This window comes from Antechinus flavipes, chromosome 2 (assembly GCF_016432865.1).
Source record: "Antechinus flavipes isolate AdamAnt ecotype Samford, QLD, Australia chromosome 2, AdamAnt_v2, whole genome shotgun sequence".
Lineage (NCBI taxonomy): Eukaryota > Metazoa > Chordata > Mammalia > Dasyuromorphia > Dasyuridae > Antechinus > Antechinus flavipes.
The window spans coordinates 371,953,574-371,974,107 of NC_067399.1; the positions used below are offsets into that span (position 1 = coordinate 371,953,574).

Here is a 20,534-nt window from a genome sequence, read left to right on the forward strand (position 1 = left end):
AAAGTCTTAAGAAATTTATATTGTCCATGTCCCAACAAAAAGTTTCAATTTGCACCCTAAATCCATCACTTCTCTTATTTTTATAGTTTTTATAGTAGGTACTAAGGTTTTCACAAATTTAGATGTATTCTAATAATTAAAACTTTAATTGATAGCACAGTTGACCAAAATGGTTGCCTGAATAGGAGGCATTTATTAAGTGCCATCTGTGTGTCAGGCAGTGTGCTAAGCACTTTACCAAATATCACCTCATTTGATTTTCACAACTTCTTTGTGAGGTAGGAGGTAGATGCTGTTATTATCCCAGTTTATATTTGAGAAAACTAAAGCAGACAGAAGTCATTTGACTTACCCATGATCTCTAAGCTTGTAAGTATCTAAGACTGGATTTGTACTCAGGTCTTCCTAACTCTGGCCTCAACACTTTATCCAATGCACCACTGAGCCACGTCTATGTTATATATGTCTAAAACTCAGCTCCTACATGCTCCAGCAAAACCCTAAAATTCACATTAGACTCATTAATAGTAAAAAAAAATCAGTGAGAAACTATATCAAGCTATTTATTTTACTGTAGAATTGCACAAGATGTCAGTAGTGCCTAGACTCTATGCAAGGAAAAAATCCATAACCAGTCCAAGACGGTCTCCCAGCATAACTAGAGACCAGCTGGAGGAATATGTAACCTGCAAGACTTTGTCTTTTAAAGCACTAAAAGCAGAGGGTTCTTCAAGAAAATAGTCAGAAAGCTCCAGAGGTGGGTATGTTGGAAATGTTCGGGATCCACAGCTCAATGAAAGAAGAAATGAAGAGCACAGCACAGTTTAAGATCAGATTAGGCCAGGCCCAAGGGTTTCTGAGATACCTTTTTCCATAAGATGGTAGAAAATCTCAGGAAGATAGTGCTTTGAACTTAAGTCCTCCTGACTTCATAGCTGTGTTCTATCAAACTGCCCTGAAGATGATGCTTTGAACCAAAAACGATCTGGCAACTTAACACTGGAAGATATAGTTCATTATAGAACCTTAGGTGAACTAGAGAGATACTAAGCTGGTCTGAATTTTCTTTTTTCTTTTTTTTAAATTATAGTTTTTTATTTATAAAACATATACATGGGTAATTTTTTCAGCATCGACCCTTGCAAAACCTTCTGTTCCATATTTTCCCCTCCCTCCCCTAGATGGCACATAGTCCAATACATGTTAAATATGTTAAAATATATGTTAAATCCAATATATGTATGCATATTTATATAGTTATCTTGCTGCACAAGAAAAATCAGATCTAGAAAGAAAAAAAAAATCTGAGAAGGAAAACAAAAATGTAAGCAAACAATAATAAAAAGAGTGAAAAGCAGGTCTGAATTTACCACTTGAAATAATGTTACCGGGGATAGATCCTGGCTCTAGCACAAAAGCCTGATATAGGAACTAAAGTTCCAAAATGAGCATATAAAAAGAAAACAGGTATATTCTTATAGCTAATCTAAAAATGTCCCAAAAGAAGTAATTGTAAAAATTGTATATAGGGATCCAAAGGAAAAATGTACTTTGCACAAAGACTATGTAAATTCTTTTACATAGAGATGAAATAACAATTCTTTTTCGAGGAAAAAATTGGAGACTAAGTAGCTTACAAGAGCTATCCGTTGATCAACTGTGATGGACTTGGTTCTTTTCAACAATGAGGTAATTCAGGCCAATTCCAAAAGATTTGTGATGGAGTTAGAACCATCTACATCTAGAGAAAGGACTGTAGGGACTGAGTGTGGATTACAACATAGTGTTTTCACTTTTTAAAATGTTGTTTGTTGTTTTTTCCCCTCATTTTTTTTCCCCTTTTGATCTGTTTTTCTTGTGCAGAATGATAAATGTAGAAATATGTTTAGAAGAATTATTACTTGCTGTCTAGGGAAAGGGGATGAGAAAGGGAAAGAGAAAAAATTGGAACACAGGGTTTTGCCAGGATGAATATTGAAAATTTTTTTGCCTGTATTTTGAAAAAATAAAAAGCTGTTTTTTTTCTTTTTTTAAAGAGTCCCTCAAAACTTGAATAGATCAAAGACAAACCAATGACTCCATGAAATCTCAAGAAATGTTAGAAGAAAATCAAAATATGGAACAGATTGTGAAATTGCATAACAAAAACCACTGGCTTGGAAAACAGGTCAAGGAAATACAATTTAAGAATAACTGGACTCCTGAAAATCATAGTGAGAAAAAGTCCTGTATATGTTTTCCAGAAAGCATAAATGAAAAATTTTGAAGTCTATTAAAATCAGAAGGAAAAGTGAAGTTAGAAAGTTGAAAAGCATTTATTAAGCTCCTAATGTTCACTTCCTGTATTAATTCCTATTGTATTAAGCTAAAGAGGGGGGAAGTGTAATATTCTTCTCAAAATTATAATGTTCTTTGGGAGCAGGTTTCCTGGGGAACTTCTGGGAGCAGCCTTCGTTTCAGTTCAATGTAATCACCCCAAATGCAGCTAGGAATTAAAGTCCAGATCCTTTATTGTTTCCTTGAAAATAGCCCAGTTGGCTTTCTTAGAGGCTTAATCTTTCTCCTTGGTTCCAAGAACTCCTGCCACTAATCCTTTGCCTCTGCCAGCTTCAACCTGCAACCAGCACAAAGGTAGAAAATGGAATGAATCTGTCTCTGCCTCCAAGAGTGGGTTTGTCCTCTCTGACTTGTGAATCTCCTGGACCCAATCCTGGTTGAGGCTCCTAGCTTATATATACTCTCTTAAAGGTGTGAATCTTGTAGAACTCCAGTAAGTACTAAATACATTAGTGAGCTAGAGAACTATTAAGTACCATGCTAAATTAGATAACTGACTTAGCATCTTGTAAGAATCCTAACAGGGAAGTTACAAAGAAAGACAAAAAGAAATGCCCCCAAGGAGCTCACAATCTAGTACAAATAAATGTAAACAAGACATGTACAGGATAAATTGTAGATAATAGCAGAGGAAAGGTAAGAGAAGTTAAAAGAGATTGGAAAAGATTTGTGTAGAAGATGGAATTTTATCTGGAATTTGAAGGAAGTCAAGAAGTAGAGATGAAGTAGCAGAGAATTTCTGTCATGGAGGAAAGTCTGAAAATGCCTGGAGATGTATCTTATTTGAAGAACAAGGAAGGCAGTATTACTATATATGGAGGAAGGGTAGGGTGGGGTATATGATGTAAGAAGTTTGGAAAAGTAGTATGGAGACAGGTAGGAAAGAAGGGACAGAATTTAGACACCAAACAGAAGTTTTTGTGCTTAATTCTAGAGATAATAATAAGCCACTGAATTTATTAAATTGGGGAAAGAAAGCATGACTTGATCAATGGAGAATGGACTGGAGCGAGGAAAGTCTTGCTACAGGGAGACTAACCAGGAGGCTTTTATAATATTTTAGGTATGACTTGTCAAAGAGTCGCACTGTAACCAGGACTATCTCCAGTTGGCCTGATCTATATCTTGCCACTGTATTCAAATAGCTCTGAAGAACAAAGTGAGACTGGTGACTTTCTAGCCTTCTCTCACTTAAATCCACCTCATTTGCGTGGCATGGCATCACCTCCCTGATGTGCCATGGTTGACCTTAAGAATGAAGAATAAACAATAGGTCTAACTTGATGGAGTCCTTGACCAGGGTAGTGATGGTGTCAGAAAGAAGAGAATTTATTCAACAAATCTTGATAGAACTTAGCAACAATTGGATATGGGAGTGCAAGAATGAGGAGTAGAGGAAAAAACCCAGGTTGATAATGATGGTACTCCAAACAGTAATAGGAAAATTAGGAAAGAATTTAGTTTCTTAAAAGAATCCACAAAAGGGAAACTCCCAAAGAAAAATATACTATAAGCATTCAGAAAGTAGTAGTTTAAGGAATCACAATTAAGACTACAGGAGATCTAGCAGTTTCTGCCATAAAGGAGAGATTCTGGAATACAACATTTCAAAAGGCATAATAAGACACAGGCTTATATAACCAAGAATGATTTACCTTGCAAAGCCCAGTGTTATCCTATGGGGTAAATGGATCTTTAATGGAATAGAGGACTTTCAAGTCTTTCTAATGAAAAAGCCAGCAACTTTGAAATATTAATAGAAGAGGCAAGAAAAACCCACAGTAAATTTACATTTTGTCAGCTGAATGGAGCTATATAATGATGTTGCCCTATTAGAATGTGCTAATATCTTAATAGGAAGGAAAAAAAGTGTCTAATCAGAACCTCAAGGTCTTCAAAGGGTAATAAGTGAGTTAAATAAAAATAAATTAAAAAGTAAATAGAATCAGGAGAGGGAGAGTCTCCTCTCTTTAAACTCAATGTTCCCATGCAGCTTATATTTTTTCTCTTGATTATCTTTTCTATCTATATTATCTTCATTCTAATTATCTATCCCTTATCTCTCTCCCTCTTCATTTGCTTTCACTTCCTTCCTCTGAACCAGAAGATTTATTAGTTATTCAACCAACCAATTAGCCAATGAACAAACATTTATTCAGGGCCTGGCTACATTCTATGCTGGGTACTGGGGATATATATTCGAAAAGCTCAAGTGCTCCTCTGGACAACTTATGGTTGAGGCAATTGTTAAAGACATTGTGAATCATCTTATCTGTCCTTTCATGAGAAAATTGAGGTCTAGAGAGCTTGTCTTCTCTTTTTTTTTTTTTTTAAATAACTTTTTATTGCTAGAACTCATGCCAGGATAATTTTTTACAACATTATCACTTGCATTCACTTCTGTTCCGATTTTTCCCCTCCCTCCCTCCACCCCCTCCCCCAGATGGCAAGCAATCCTTTACATGTTGAATAGGTTACAGTATATCCTGGATACAATATATATGTGCAGAACCGAACAGTTTTCTTGTTGCACAGGGAGAATTGAATTCAAAAGGTATAAATAATCCGGGAAGAAAAACAAAAATGCAAGCAGTTTATATTCATGTCCCAGTGTTCTTTCTTTGGGTGTAGCTGCTTCTGCCCATGTTGGATCAATTGAAACTGAATTAGCTGAGAGCTTGTGAATGACAAAGCTGGGATTTTAATGCTTTTTTTTTTTTTTTGGATACAATCAGTTAATTTTTTTCTGCACTTAGTCCCTTGTTCATTTGGAAACAGAAACTTGTCTTGTATCTACTAAAGGAGAAACCCCTGGACTCTTGGTTCTTTTTCTGTTTGGTGAATAAAGGCATCTGTATACTTGTCATTTCACTTGATTTCTAGCAATTATACAATTATCACTTTATAATTTTGTAAGCCTTTAACACTCTCTAGTATAGTAGCAGTGATATGAGAGATATATTGTTGAGACAGGTGATAAACTGAAGCCCTTTTCAGTGCTCTTAGTGTCTGTGTAAGCTTGGAAATTTATAGCATCTTAGAATTTGACGTTTAGAACCAGAAGCAACATTAGAGGCCACCCAATCCCTTCATTTTACAATAAGGAAACTGAAGCACAGACAGATTAAGTGATTTGCTCTGGGTGACACAGCTAGTGTCTGAAGCAGAATTTGAAATCTTGTTTCCATTTTCATCATTCTGTCCATAGTGCCAGCTTTAATTTCCTTTTATTAGAATAAGCAAAATAGATCGAGCATCTACTTTGTTTCCAGCTCTTTGTAACAAAAAGTATTGTTTTATATATTTTGATATCTGTGGGACCTTTATTTTTACTCTTTAACCATCCTTATTCATCTTTTGAGAGTACCATTGTTGAAGGATGGCTCCTACATTTATCTAGCATATCCTTTTTATGCATTTGTCATTCACCTGATTGAACATGGGTCTGAGGAAGTATGGCATCACTACTCATCTCAATATTAATTCAGACTAGATTCCACGACAATAAACTGTCTAACCTAATTGTAGTTTTATCTTTTATTGGATTGTCAGTTTTGGGAATCTTTCTACATAGAGATTTTTTGGGAGTATTTAAGTTAAATAATGACTTAAAAATTTATAAATTAATTTGTCTTTCCCCCCCACAGTGCTAAGTACTTAATTAGTTATTGTAATCAGCCAAACTTATTTCATGTAGAATTAAAATTTACAGGTGCACTGGTTTAAGCTTTAATTTTACATTTTTATTTGTAGCAAAGCCATTCACACAACTGGTGAAGGAAATGCAGCTTCATCGAGATGACTTTGAAATAATTAAAGTAATTGGAAGAGGTGCATTTGGTGAGGTAAGGTAAACTTTAATTTTAAAACTAAGGCCCACTGTATTTAAAATTAAGTATCTCCAGTTGTTGAATTTTTTTTTCCCTCTCCTTTGGGGAGGGAGCAAGTATATTTAATGTAGTAATTAGACAAACAATTAGGCTATTGTTAGGTTTTCATGCAATTGCCAAAAGGTAGAGGTAAGACTAACAAAGTAACAGTGCTGTATTTACATGATGATTAGGGAATATATAAAATTTGATTAATTACCTTAGAGAACTTTTGCATAATGAAATAGTAGTAGGAGGTTTGATATTTCCTGTCTTAAATACAGTGAAGGCTGAGTTACAGCAATATAAAGTGTGTACACCAAATGAAGCCAACCCTTCCTGAATACCAGGAAGCATAAAAGATAACTTTTTCTCAGATCTTTAAGTAAGAATTATTTTGTACTAAAATAGGTTTAGTGCTGTGTAGTCCTAATTAATATGCAGAACTTCTCTTATTCTAGAATCAATAAGCCACTAAAACATTTTGTTCCATTCATAGCTATCCGTATTTCACTGGCAGTACACCACACAATATGTTGTACACATTAAATTGTACTGGTTTGTATAATGACAGTTAGGAAGCAGAATATGTATCAAATAAGTATGTTTGGTAGGATGCCAACTGCTTGAGGGTTGCTGCTCTTTATTTTTGTCTGTATCCTTACTTCTTAGTGTAATTCCTTGCATTTAGTAAGCACTTAATAAATGTTTGTTGAATTGAATAAAGAGAAGTTATGATTAAGAATCACACGAGTTGGAAAACATCTACACATTTAGTCAAATTCTCTCAAAACTTCTGCAACCTAAAAACCTTCAGGATATGAAATTATGCTTCAGATATAGTGTAACTTAAGTTCATTTTGTCAGATAAGTCAGGAACACTGCTCAAGTTAACCCATTAAATAACATTGGAGAACTTAATACTTAGAGATGCCTCCCAATTCTCCTTCAGCTCACTACACATACCTGGAATAATAAGTTTTCTTTGCCTGCCCTCCCTCCAAATAGTAATTCAGTCTGAAATGCCCCACAAGAAGTTGCAGACTCTAATTTTCCCCATATACCCAAAGAAAAAGGAAAGTATTTGGAGTTGAGGAGGGAGGTGGAAGACAAAAGCAAAGCTAGAGAGGGGAAAAGAATTTTCATGCTTGAAGAAGAGGAAACTGGTTATATACACAAGACTAGTCCTTTTCGCTCAGAATTTACTTTTGGCAAACTCCCCAAAACAGGTCCTCACGATCTCTCAAAAGTCAAGGAGGATGAGGAATATGTACATAGTCTAAAGAACAGGGCTTCTTAATTTTTTCCACTCATGACCCCATTTTGCTTGAGAAATTTTTACGTGATCCTGAGTATATAAGTATGTAAACTAGTCATACAAATCAAATCTTTACTGACAATAAATCATAATTTTATGATCCCCATATTCAGTTACAAGACTCCATATAGGGTTGTTAAACCGCAATTTAAGAAACTGAGTCCTTGAAGGTTTCTGCAGAAATACTCTGAAGACTGAAGAGGTAAACCATAAACAAGTAGCTGGTAAAATGAGAATCTGAAAGACTAAATAGCTAAGGCAAAACACCCAAATAAAACCTTAACTTAAAGCAGATAAGATTAATTTTGTGAAGACATAAGGGAAAAAGGAGCAAAATGTAAAGATGAACCAAAATACTATGAATAAGTAGGCTATTTTAAAGGAAAATGACCCAGAATTTCGTGATGAAAAGAAGACTTCTGCAAATAATAGTAAGAAATAAAGAATAATTCAAAAGAGAAATAAGTAGCTCTGAGGGAGAATAAAAATTTTGTATAAAAAATACATAAATGGAAAACAGTTGGCAAAAGACAGCATTTTAAAAGAAAACATGAAATCTATGCAAACCATCAGGACTGACCTTGTAGGCAAAATAATAGAAATAATATAAGTATTATATATCTCTCAGAAAAACATAAATTAAAAACCTGAAGGAAAAAATATGTGAAAGCTGCCTAGAACTTTTAAATTTAGACAACATTGCTTTCATTGATGAAACCTGCAGGTTGCTGTCGGAGAAAACCCTCAAAATTGTGGGTAGTGAAAAATGTCAAAATTTCCAGAATAAAGTTTGAAGGAGAATTATTTTAATATGTATGGGGTGTGCCAGTTTGAATAGCCCAAGATTATTCCTCAGAAAAATGGAATATTAAAGTAACCCAAAATAACATAACAAACTGACCCTAATCATCAGTGAAAAAAGATTGACATTCAACTAAAGAAAAATATTTAAGGAATTATCTCAAAATAAATTGATCCCAATTTAAGAGGAGTTATAAATTTTTAATAAAATCAATGAACTTGGAATAGGACATGTGTAAAAAAGAGAGGATTAGAGTTTATGGGAATAGACTAGCATCAAAGTAATTTTTCTAAAGTATTGGTATAAAGCACACTAGTCTAACCATGTCATCTTCATACTCAGTAAACCCCAGTGCTTCCATTACCTCAAGGATCATATAAAAAATCCTCTAGTGTTCAAAGCTCTTCCTATTCTTATGCCCCTTTCTTTTTCATAACTTAATTTTCTTACATAGTAGTCTTTGATCCTATGACACTGGCTTACTTGGTGCCCCATGAAGAAGAAGCTTTATCCCTTAGCTCAGGATATTTTCTTTGGTTGCCCTGCATGTACAGAATGTACTCCTCTGCCTCCTCCTACTCCTTGCTTTCAAACTACTCTGGCTTTCTTTAAGTCCCAGCTAAAATTTTTTCCCAATCCTTCTTAATTCTTCTACCTTCCCTTGCTTGTTGTCTCCCCAGTTAGATTGTGGGCTCCTTGCGTGCAGACTGTTTTTTGCCTCTTTTTATATCTCTAGAGCTTAGCAACGGTGCCTGATGCCTATTAGGTTTTTAATAAATGCTTATTGACTGAGTATAAACAAAACTTACTCTGTGTGTACAGTATAAGAACAAAGTGCTGACTTAAACACATCTGAGAACTTACAGAATCAATATTAGAGACTAACTGGAAAGCTTACAGCTAACAAATTTATGGTATCTTCTGATCTATAATATTAAATACATATTTCTCATTGCCACATGTTACCTTTCCAAAAATTTCACATGCATGGGTACGGAGAACTTATAAATAAATGTAAAAAAGCAGAAATGCTAAATACTAAAAGCAATCCTTTAAAGTTCATAAGACAAAAATAGTACACAAGACAAAACTAAATGAAGATTTAATAATGACATCCTGCATAATAAATGAATCAGGAATAAATCACAAATAAAATAACCCATGTAAAGAAGAAAAACATTGAAACAATATGATGAAATTTCTGGGGTATAGCTGAAACTATCTTCAAGGAAAAAATACTATCTGAAAATGTAACTGACAAAATAAAGAGCATTAATGACATACTGCTTTTAAAAATGGAAAAATCAAGTCTAAAATATATATGGAGGGGAAATCTTGAAAATCAGAGGAATAAAAAGTAAAAGGGGAGGAGAAGGCTACAGAAATTATATTTCTAAAACTTTATTTTTAAATTAAAAAAAAATTGCATGTGAATGTGAGGCAATTGGGGTTAAGTCACATAGCTAGGAAGTCTTAATAAGTGTCTGAGATTCTATTTGAACTGAAGTCCTCCTGACTTCAGAGCTAGTGCTCTACTGTGCCATTTAGCTGCCCCTAAAAACTGCTTTAAAAAAAAAAAAAAAAAAGGTTATCACTAAACCTTTATCTAATCTGTTCTTCCCCTCCCCACCAAAAAAAAAAAAAAAAAAGGAAAAGGAAATGAAATGCATTTTTCAGAATTATTAAAACCTACTAGCCACTGAAAATAAAAAAGAAATGAAGAATGATGGTTCAATTGTCTGACTCTTCCTAACCCCATTTTTGAATTTTTTGGCAAAGAAACATTTTACCATTTCTTTGTCTAGCTCATTTTACAAATTAGGAACTGACGCAAAGAGGGTAAGTGCAGGGTCACATAGCTAATAAGTCTCTAAGGAAGGATTTGAACCCATGAAGACGAGTCTTCCAGATTCCAACCCCAGTGTTCTATCCACTATCTGCCCAAATGAAAGCTTACCTACATATAACATAAAATACTCAATCGTGAATGTAGATCTTAATTCATTTTTAGAAAAAGAAAATAAACATGCCACAAAAGAACTAACAGATAAAACTTTTCATACAGCTAGATTTCTAGATGAATTCTGTCATGTTTCAGGTGTAATGTCTCTGCAATATTAGGTTATTTCCAAATTGAAAAAGAAAACATCCTACCAAAATTGATTTATTGGACAAATATTTAATATACAAACTAGGAATGGCTAAAACAAAGAAACTGAATTTCAAATCATTATAACTAATGAAATATGCAGTAATTTTAAATAAAATTCTAGCAAGCGAGAGACTGTAATAACATATCCAAAAAATGATTCACCATGAACAAGTTGGATTAATACTAATGATATAACAATGATTCAACATTAGGAAAACATGTGAGGTAAAATATATTAAAAGCAAAATCATTCTGAATCAGAAGATCATATAAGTAGATGCAGAAAAATCTTCTCAAAAGCACATATATGGTAAAAACCTACAACTTGAAAACTTGAGATGTAGGTACTAAAGGTTTGCTGATGATAGTAAACATTTCTTTAAAACTACCTTTTAGGTAGTCATTATTTGCTAAGGAGAAAATTAGAATTTTTTTCCAGGAATTCTTTATTCCTAAAACAGTACTTGACATAGTTCTAGAAATAATGAGGAAGAGTTGCAAGGTAAATGAAATATATTAATGGCCTAAATATTTGGCATAGAAGACATGAAATTATCCCTATTTGTAGACAATGTGATTTTTTTCTTGTCAAGTTCCAGAGATTAAGCAAAGAAACTAAATGAAGCAATAACTAAATTCTAGAGCAGAGGACACAAAGTAAATATGCAAAAGTAGTTAGCATTACCATCAGCAATTTTTAAAAATCCAAGAGGTAAGTATGGAAATCCCATTAAAATATATGAATATTTGTGAGCCATTTGCCAACAAACCCAACTCTCTAAAGAAAATAAAGAATAGAGGCAGCTAGGTAGCTCAGTGGATAGAGCACCAGCCCTGAAATCAGGAGGATCTGAGTTCAGATATTGCCTCAGACACTTAACACTTCCTAGCTGTGTGACCCTGGGCATGTAACATAACCCCAGTTGCCTCAGCCAAAAAAAAAAAAAAAAAAAGTTAGAATCTCAAGGAAAATAGTGCAAAAAAGTATCAATGAAGATATAATTGTACTTCCAAACCTCATTTTAAAGTAGTAACTGTGAAAGGCATTTTATACTAGTTTTTAGAAAATGAATCAGAGGAAAACATTATTAGATAGACAACACTCAGATGTGGACGATATAATCTAAGAGTTTGATAAACTTTAGAAAAATTACTTATTAGATAAGAGTTATTAGGAAAATTCGAGCAGTAGCCACAAAATAGGCGTCTTACAACATATTACCACAATAAACTAAAAGTGGATGGAGTTTTTTTGAAGTTAAAATTAAAAGTCACATTTTATTTTATTCAATTTTTTTGTTTATTCATTCATTTAATTTATTTGTTTGTTTTGCTGAGGCAATTGGGGTTAAGTAAGTCTGAGACTAGATTTGAACTCAAGTCCTCCTGACTTCAGGGCTGGTACTCTATCTACTGCACCACCTAGCTGCCCCTAAAAGTCACATTAAAAAAAAAAAAAACAAACTAGAAGAGAGTGAAATCAGGAACCTTTCACAAAAAAGGTTAGAATAAAATTCTTAATTAAAGGCACAGAAGAAAACAAAATTGATCATGAAGTTGGAAGGCTTTTACACAAAGTAAGTGCAGCTAGGGCAAGAAGAGCAACTTAATTGAAAAAAAAAATTTCATTAAGTATTTTTGATATGGTTCTGATTCTCTATTTAGGGAATTCAAATATGTAAGCCTACATTGTGAAATATTATGAACAAATGATCCTGGAAAAAATTGTAAATTGCTTATCATTTGAAAGATTTCTCCAAATCACTAGCAGTGATAAAAATACAAACTAGAGTTTTCTTTTATTAAAGAACAAACTATTAATACCAATACTGTACTCTTGTATTTATGCACCAGTTGCCAGTTACAATTTTATTCCCCATTAATCTATATCCAAGCTATTTCTAACTTGGAGAGAGAGGAATCCAAACTGATATATTTCCCTATGTCCTCCAACGTAGCTTTGCTCCATGCAATTTTAGGTAACATAATCTCAGAGGAAAAAAACTATACATTGTTATGTAATAACATATGGACCACTTTCCCTAAGGAATCAATCAGTATGTTTCCTCCCAGAAGTCTTATTTTGATGATCTAAATTAAATAAGAGTTGATGAGAGTAGCTTGTAGAGTTAAAGAAGGTACTTTATGGAATACCTTACTCTAATCTTCCTTCTAGGAGTAGAAAAGCAATTTTATCTTCATTGTATTTCAGAACCTTGATTCTTCTATTATTGGCTCATTTTTAAACTTCCTTCCATGCTTGAATCTGCTTTATTCAGTAACAACTTAAGCATCTTGTGGTCTGCTCACCTTGGCATATCCCTTTACAAGGTCTTCGCATTGGTGAATTCCTCCTGGAGCTTCCATTTTGTAGAGTAACTCAAAACCAACTTTCCTTCCTTATTCTCCTGGCTTCAAAATTACCCCCTCTCATCCTCTTCCCTAACCCCCTTTCTGTGTTTTGTTTTTCCTCATTAGAATGTAAACTCTTTAACCTCTGAAGACTATGTTTTTATTTGTGTTAGCAAGCTCAAATGTTGGTTCTCTTCCTCAATGTCTAGACAAGATATTTTTTGTTGAATTTTGTTGAATTTCTTTATCAATTCACTAATGATTTTGCTTTTTCCTTTAAATAAAAAAAGAATTGTCCCTCATTTTTCCCAAGGATTTTTTAAAAGAATTTTTAGAGGAAAATATTATTTCTTAATATTTTCAATTCACCAAAGAATTTTTAAATATTCCTTCAGCAAGTTGGTAAATATGACCAAAAGATGGAGCTGTTGCTGGAGAGGCTACAGGAAGACAAATATGTTAATACACTGCTGTTGGAGCTGTAAATTTGTCCAATAAATTTGGAAAACAATTTGGAATTATGCTTAAAAAAGAAAAGGGACCAAATTGTTCACAATCTTGATTTTAGATCTTTTTCCTTGACTTGGACTAAAAGGGAGGTAAAGACAGAAAGGGAAATTCCTAAATATACCAGAATATTCATAGCATTTTATATTGAACATTTGGTTTGAAAAATTTTTTGTGTGCCCCTCCATCGGATAATGGCTAAACAAATTGTAGAACACCAATGTTATATTTCTGGACTTTAAAAAATGATGAATATTAGGAGTTCAGAGAAACATGGAAATAAGCAGAAAATGATATATAATCACTCATATAAAATTTTTAGTAATGTAAATGGATACAAAAATACAGTGAAACTAAATGCAATATATTTGATAAGTCTTGGTGCCAGAGTACAGTTGAAAAAATATACCTTTCTTTTTTCATTATAAAAGTTAGAGATTGAATATAGAATATTTCATATTCCCTCAGACATAGTTGTGTATGTTGGTTTGGCTCTTTTGCTTTTTTTTTTTCCTTCCATGTTTTTCAGTCTTTATAACATTTGAGAACATACTGAGAGATAATTTTGAAAATGAATATGATACAATAAGCATAAACAAAAAATCAATTTTTAAAAACAATATTGAAATTTCTTATCCTTGTCTACATTTGCTCCTTTAAAAAAAAAGTGTTTTGATATCTATTTTCAACTTATTTTTCCCACAAGGCTGACTCTTACAACAAAGAACAAAATAGGCCAAAGAAAAAAAAAAGGCAAACAAAAAACCCCATCAGTTCAGTGAAACTCACCAACACAGTGTCCACCTCTAACTTTACTTACAGTGTTTTACATCCATAGCCCATGAAAGAATGGAAGCAGGTACATTTTCACATCTCTTCTTTGGGGCTAAATTTGATCATAATTTCACAGCATTTAGTTTCATTTGTTTGTTTTTTCCATTTAGATTTATGTTCTAATTATATTGTTTCTCTGTTCCACTTATTTTATTCTCTGTTTATGTAAGTCTTTTTCATACTTCCTTGTATTTTTCATATTCTCTATTAATGTTCACAGTTTATTTAATCATTTCCCAGTCAATTAGCATCTACTTTGTTTCCAATACTTTGCTACTACAAAAAGTACTGCTGTTTTGGTTTAATCGGACCTCTTTTTAATCATTGACTTCTAGATAGGATTCAGCTGCTTAGCCAGTGGGATTTCTGTCGAAGTGTATCAGAGTTTAGTTAATTTCTCAGCATAATTACAAATTGCTTTCCAAAATGGTTGGATTGATTCACTGTTTCACTAACAGTTTATTTGTGTGCTTGATTTTTTCCTATAATTCCAACATGTCCTATTTTCGTTTTTTTTGTTATCTTTTCCAATTGTCTTGGAATATATGAGATGAAACTTAAGAGTTGTCTTAATGTGGATTTCTCTTAGTAATGATTTGAAGCAGTCTTTCATATAATTAATAGTTTGCAGTTCTTTTGAGAATTGTTTGCTCATATCCTTTAGAGCAGTGGTTCTCAAACTTTTGTTTTCAGTATCTTTATCCTATTAAAAATTATTGAGGATCTCTCCAAAGCGTTTTTATCTGTATTATATTTATAGACATTTGCCATGTTGGAAATAAAAACTATTTTTTAATTTGTAGACCCTCTAAAAGGGTTTCAGAGATCCCCAGGATTCTCTAGACTATACTTTGAGAACCACTGCTTTAGAGAATAATATTTGGTCTTCTTTGAACTACTGTTATATATATATATATGTGTTCATTCTCTATATATCTTACATATCTGACCTTTGTCAGAGAATTTACTGTTGCTTTAAATAACAACTTTTATAATAATGCTTTTATATACATCATTTTGTTTGATCTTTATGGTAGCTCTGTGATTTAGGTAGTATACATATTGTTATTTCCATTTCACAGTTAAGGAAATTGAAAGTCTTTAAGCTTAGGACTTAAACCCAAATCTTCCAGGTTTAATGTCTTTTCTGTTTGCTATGCTGCCTTTCAAAGGAGAACTGCTTTTCTGTATTAAATGTAAGGGACTTATCCAAATTTAATTTGACCTTGGAAATTCTTATTTCATTGTGATCTCTCCAATTTGACTTACCAATTAAAGGTATCTCAATGAACTGACATGTCAGTTCATTGTTAGTATAATTTAAAAAACAAATAGTCTGAGAAAATATGACTATTACATTTTTTATCTTACAAAAAAGAATTAATTGAATATATTCCAGTAGATATATCTCTAGTGCCTGATGCCATTGGATATTAAAATCCTTACAAAACTGGAATTTGCTCAGACTAAACTCTTTCCTTTCTGGGTTTTGTTCATTGTCAGAGAGCATATATAATAAGTTTTTTTCAAAAATCACAATGTACTATGTAAATATGGACTATAATTATTCCAGCCCATTCTTTTTCTCACCTTTCTTCTCTGGTACCACCCTCAGGAGTCTAAATTGCAGTATAAGCATAGATTTTAGAGTCTGGATAGGAATGTATCCACTTGTATATTTGTTCATATCTTTTATTATAAAATAGATATAAAAGAAACTGGATTTAGTGGCTTTTTTTCCCTAAGAACCATACATGAATAATTTTATTTTAAAGTATGAGCAGGGAGTTTTAATCTTGTTTATTACCAGAGATAAAATGAGATAAAAGAACCTCTTCTCTGACTTAGTGTGGAATTTTAAGATGTGCTTTTTAAAATAACTTGTTAAAGTATCTTGATATTGTGAGTCAGTTATGCCTAAAAGTGTTTTCATTTTTAATCCTTCAATTCTAGAAGTTTAATTTTGAAAGATGTAGAATTTTGAAATATTTTAGGACCATTGTTTACAGAAAAGAGAGCCATAATTGTACTAGCACATAGTTATCCCAAATTGCTGATTATTTGTGCTAACATGCCAGTAATTATATTTGTGTTCAATATTTATAACTATAAAAATTAAAAGAATTCATTTGTAAAAATGTGTGTTGAGAGTGAAGGAGATAAAGTTTTTTTTTTTTAAAGGCAAATTCAGATATAATTTTTAAAAAACGTTTTCTCCATTTATTTTTATCTATGTTGGGTTTAAAAAACTTTTTTTTATTATGTTATTTATTTTTCCAAATACATGCAGAGATAGTTTTCAACATTCACCTTTGCAAAACCTTGTGTTCCAAATTTTTCTCCTCCTTTCCCCCAAGACAGCAAGCAATTCGATATAGGTTAAACATGTGCAGTTCTTCCAAACATATTTCCATATTTGTCATTCTGTGCCAGAAAAATCAAATCAAGTGAAAAAAAAAACCCAAGTAAGAGAAAACTAACAACAGTAAAAACAACCAAAAGGTGATAATGCTATGCTTTGAATCACATTCAGTTCCCATAGTTCTCTTTATGAATGTGGATGGCACTTTCTGTCACAAGTCTATTGGAATTGACTTGAATCACCCATGAGTAGCTTTTTTAAACGAGAAGTTTGGAATCAATAAGGCTTAAAATGAAAATGTTTTGAAAAGAAATGATAAAATTAATGCTTTGAGAAACATTTTTTCTTCATCTTTTTTGGAGTGCCTTTTAAATATTTTGTTCCATAACATTGTATTTTTGAAGTATAGTTAAGTGGTACAGTGGATAGAGTGCTGGGCCTAGAGTCAGTAATACTCACCTTTTTGAATTTAAATCTGGCATCAATACTTACTAAGCTGTGTGACCCTGATCAAGTCACTTAACCCTATTTGCCTCAATTACCTCATATGTAACATGAACTGGAGAAAGAAATGACAGACACTCCAGTAACTTTTAGTTACTGGAAACCCTAGATGGGGTCATGAAAAGTTAGACATGACTAAAACAACTAACAATATCAACAAATATTTTTGAAATAGATCGCATCTTATTTCTTGCCATATTCTCTAATAGAAGGTTTGGGGCTTTTAAAATTAGAGGTAAGGAAGATTCTCAGGATCATATTGCTTGTAAATAATTTCTAATAAGTTCTATTTAGAACATACAAATAAAAATTCTGTCATGTTTTACAACATCCTTTTTTTTTACTGAAATGTCTAATTTGTGGACTGATAAATATTCTTTCAATTTGAAACATGTGTGACTGAATTCTGAATTAAGTTCTTTAGCAGAGAAGATGCTTGATATAAACTCTTATGATATAAAAGCCCCATATCGTCTGTTTTGTAAGTTATTATACAATGTAGAGATGTGGTTCATTAAATAGAAATTCTAACTGCAGATTTCAGTTCTCCACTTATAGACAATATCTACCTCTTTGTGTGCTATTTATTATTTTATGTCGATAGAAAATTTCCCCCCCACATGTTCTTTCAGGGTCATTATGAATATTGTATGTGGAAATAGCATGTGATGATCAGACATGATGTATTCAATATATTTTTAGAATATAGAAAAATGATTTTTTTCCTAGAAAAATGATTGACTGTAATTCCTTTAGTTCATAATAAACTAGTGTTTGGATAGTAAACTATTATAGCTGTGATATTGTAATAACTTATTTTTCTAGAAGAAATTCTAGATTTTCTAGAATGGCAAGAATCAAGAAGGAAAAGGGAAAAAAAAACTTAAACTTTAAAGAATTTAGCAAAAAAAACAAACATTTAAGCTCTTTCAAAATTCATGTATTTTTTTACTTCCTATCTTTAATTCTTACTTTGCACATATCTATAATGGTTTTAGATATTTTATTTCCATATCCATATTAGTGAAAAAAATAAGTTTAAAAGGTGAGGGGATTGCAAGAGGCTGACCTGACATTAAAGGCAAAAAATTTTTAAACAGGCATGATGACTTCTCAAGCATATTCTGGAATCATTTGGTATAAAGATAAACAGTTCCATGTACATACATAGATTTTAAAAGCATCACTGCATATTTTATAGATATAATGCATATTTCATAATGTAGTGATTGATAAAAGTAGGGTAAACTCATTATATTCTGATTGAGAAGTCAGGAAAGCATCTATTTTTTAAAAAAATTTTAAATTCATAATTGGAAAAAAAAACCTTCAGCTATCAAGGACAATTTATTTCCCCAAAATTCAGGAAAATCAATGTTTTATTTTCCTTTTAATAAAACATTCATAATTTTTATTCCCTTTTAAATCCATTTTTGTTAACCAACATTTATTTTTCAGGTTGCTGTGGTTAAAATGAAAAACACTGAACGCATTTATGCAATGAAGATTCTCAATAAGTGGGAAATGTTAAAAAGAGCAGAGGTAAGAATTACATGTCCCAACATAATAGAATTTTAAATGTGTTATAAGAGAATATCAAAGTGAAGCTCTTGCTCTTTGAGATCTAACCCATATACTTTTGTTACTTTTTCATTCTTTCAGATAAAGAAGAACTTTTTGGGATCTTTTATTCTCAATTTTATTGTGTAGTCATCTTTTAAATAGTCTGACCTACATTTTACTTTGAATTATATTGACTAGATTTGGAATTACTATAAAGACAAATTAAATTTTGGTGGAAGTTTTAGGTTTTTATTGTGTTTCTAGTTTAGAAGCAAAATGAATGAATGAAAATGGAAGTCAGAACTTGCGTTTAAAAACTTCACTGCTGCTTAGCAAACCTTTTTATTTATCTCTTGTTTATTCTATACCCTGTTTATCATAATGCCTGAACTAAACCTTTTCTACATTCTTTACATCACCTATTTTGCCCTTGCTTCTGTAGTACTCAAATCCTTTATCCCCTCTTTCACTGAAAAGATAGCCTGGCTTCATTATCCTGGCATAACTTCAACCTCAACATAGACCAAAAAGTCATCCTAATTGTCTTACTCTTTACAGCACTTACTATTCCTAATTTAATGATAGCCTGGCTTCATTATCCTGGCATAACTTCAACCTCAACATAGACCAAAAAGTCATCCTAATTGTCTTACTCTTTACAGCACTTACTATTCCTAATTTAATGATTCCTTTCATGATATCTGTTTGAAAACTTATTTTTTAAAATAATTTTTTATTTTTCATAATATGTGCAAAGATAGTTCTCAACATTCACCCTTTAAAAACTTTGTGTGAAATCTTATTATCTTGAATTCTGTTTCTTATTTTAAGGCTCAATATATCTTCTCCAAGAATCCTTCTCTGATCACTATACCTTAAAAAGGATTTTACTTTTTTCAAAAAACTCAGTTTCTAATTTTTTTGTACTTATCCTCCATTCCATTGTACTTATTGTTATGTGTATTCTCTCATTAAATTGCAATAATAGTAATACATATTTATAGATAGAAACTCTTCAAGATTTTTTAAGGTACTTTCTCCACCACAGCCAGGTGGAGTAAGTAGTGCAAATATAATCCCCATTATACTAATGAGGAAACAGACTCGGTGAGATTAAGTGTTGGAACTAGAATTTGAACTTTCCTCTTTCTAAGACTAGCATTTTTTCTACCATACAGTGTTCTTTTTTTAAAGTAATGTCTGTATCATACCAGCTTTGTATCGTAGTGCTTTTCACATATTATATCTTTAATAAATTCTAATTCTTTCCCTTATTTTCCACTAGAATGCTTACTATTCCATGAGCATGACGAACCATCTCTGGGTTCTTTGTCTCTGGACCTTCTGACCCTATGACTGGAATGTCTCCCCAGCTATTCTTAGTTTCTCTCACTTCCTTCATGCTTCAGGTCATATTTCACCTTTGGAAGGAGATCTTTCCTAGACTCCTCAGTAACTAATGCCTTGCCCTTGAGATTACTTTTTCAGCAACCATAACTAATGAGGACTCAGAAAAGAAAGTCCTTTTATTTTTTTTTTCTTTTAACCAAAGTCCTTGATACTGTCAAATGGTTAAAAATCAGAAACATACAGTTTTGTAAATAGAAGTGGCATAAAAGCAAATGCATTGCTCTCTATACCCTAGAGACCATGGGATTTTTCCATCTGATTTGCAGCTGAAACTTAAAGGACTTTTGCCTTTGACTGGGAGCTCATTGAGAACAGGGATTGCTTTATTTTTTTGTTTATTTCACCAGTGTTTGCACATAATGAGGGTTTAATAAATGCCTTTTATTAGTTTTTTTATTTACTTTTTTGCCTTGCAGAAGGTTAGTAATAAGATTTTTGAGAATTTTCTTCTCATGTCTTTGGTATAACCTCTTTAGAATGAGTCTTTCAGCATTCTTAATTGTCTATGCTTTTTTGTCTAGTCA

General features: G+C 32.3%; 1 protein-coding gene across 2 annotated transcripts in view; it reads left to right on the forward strand.

Annotated features, from left to right (window-relative positions):
• The window catches only part of CDC42BPB (CDC42 binding protein kinase beta), a 152,044-nt gene that overhangs the window by 30,624 nt on the left and 100,886 nt on the right, over positions 1-20,534 (forward strand). For both annotated transcript variants that reach the window (XM_051978322.1, XM_051978321.1), the window contains exons 2-3: positions 6,091-6,182; positions 18,496-18,579. In XM_051978322.1, coding sequence (XP_051834282.1) covers positions 6,091-6,182; positions 18,496-18,579 — 176 coding nt within the window. The remainder of the gene's footprint in view (positions 1-6,090; positions 6,183-18,495; positions 18,580-20,534) is intronic.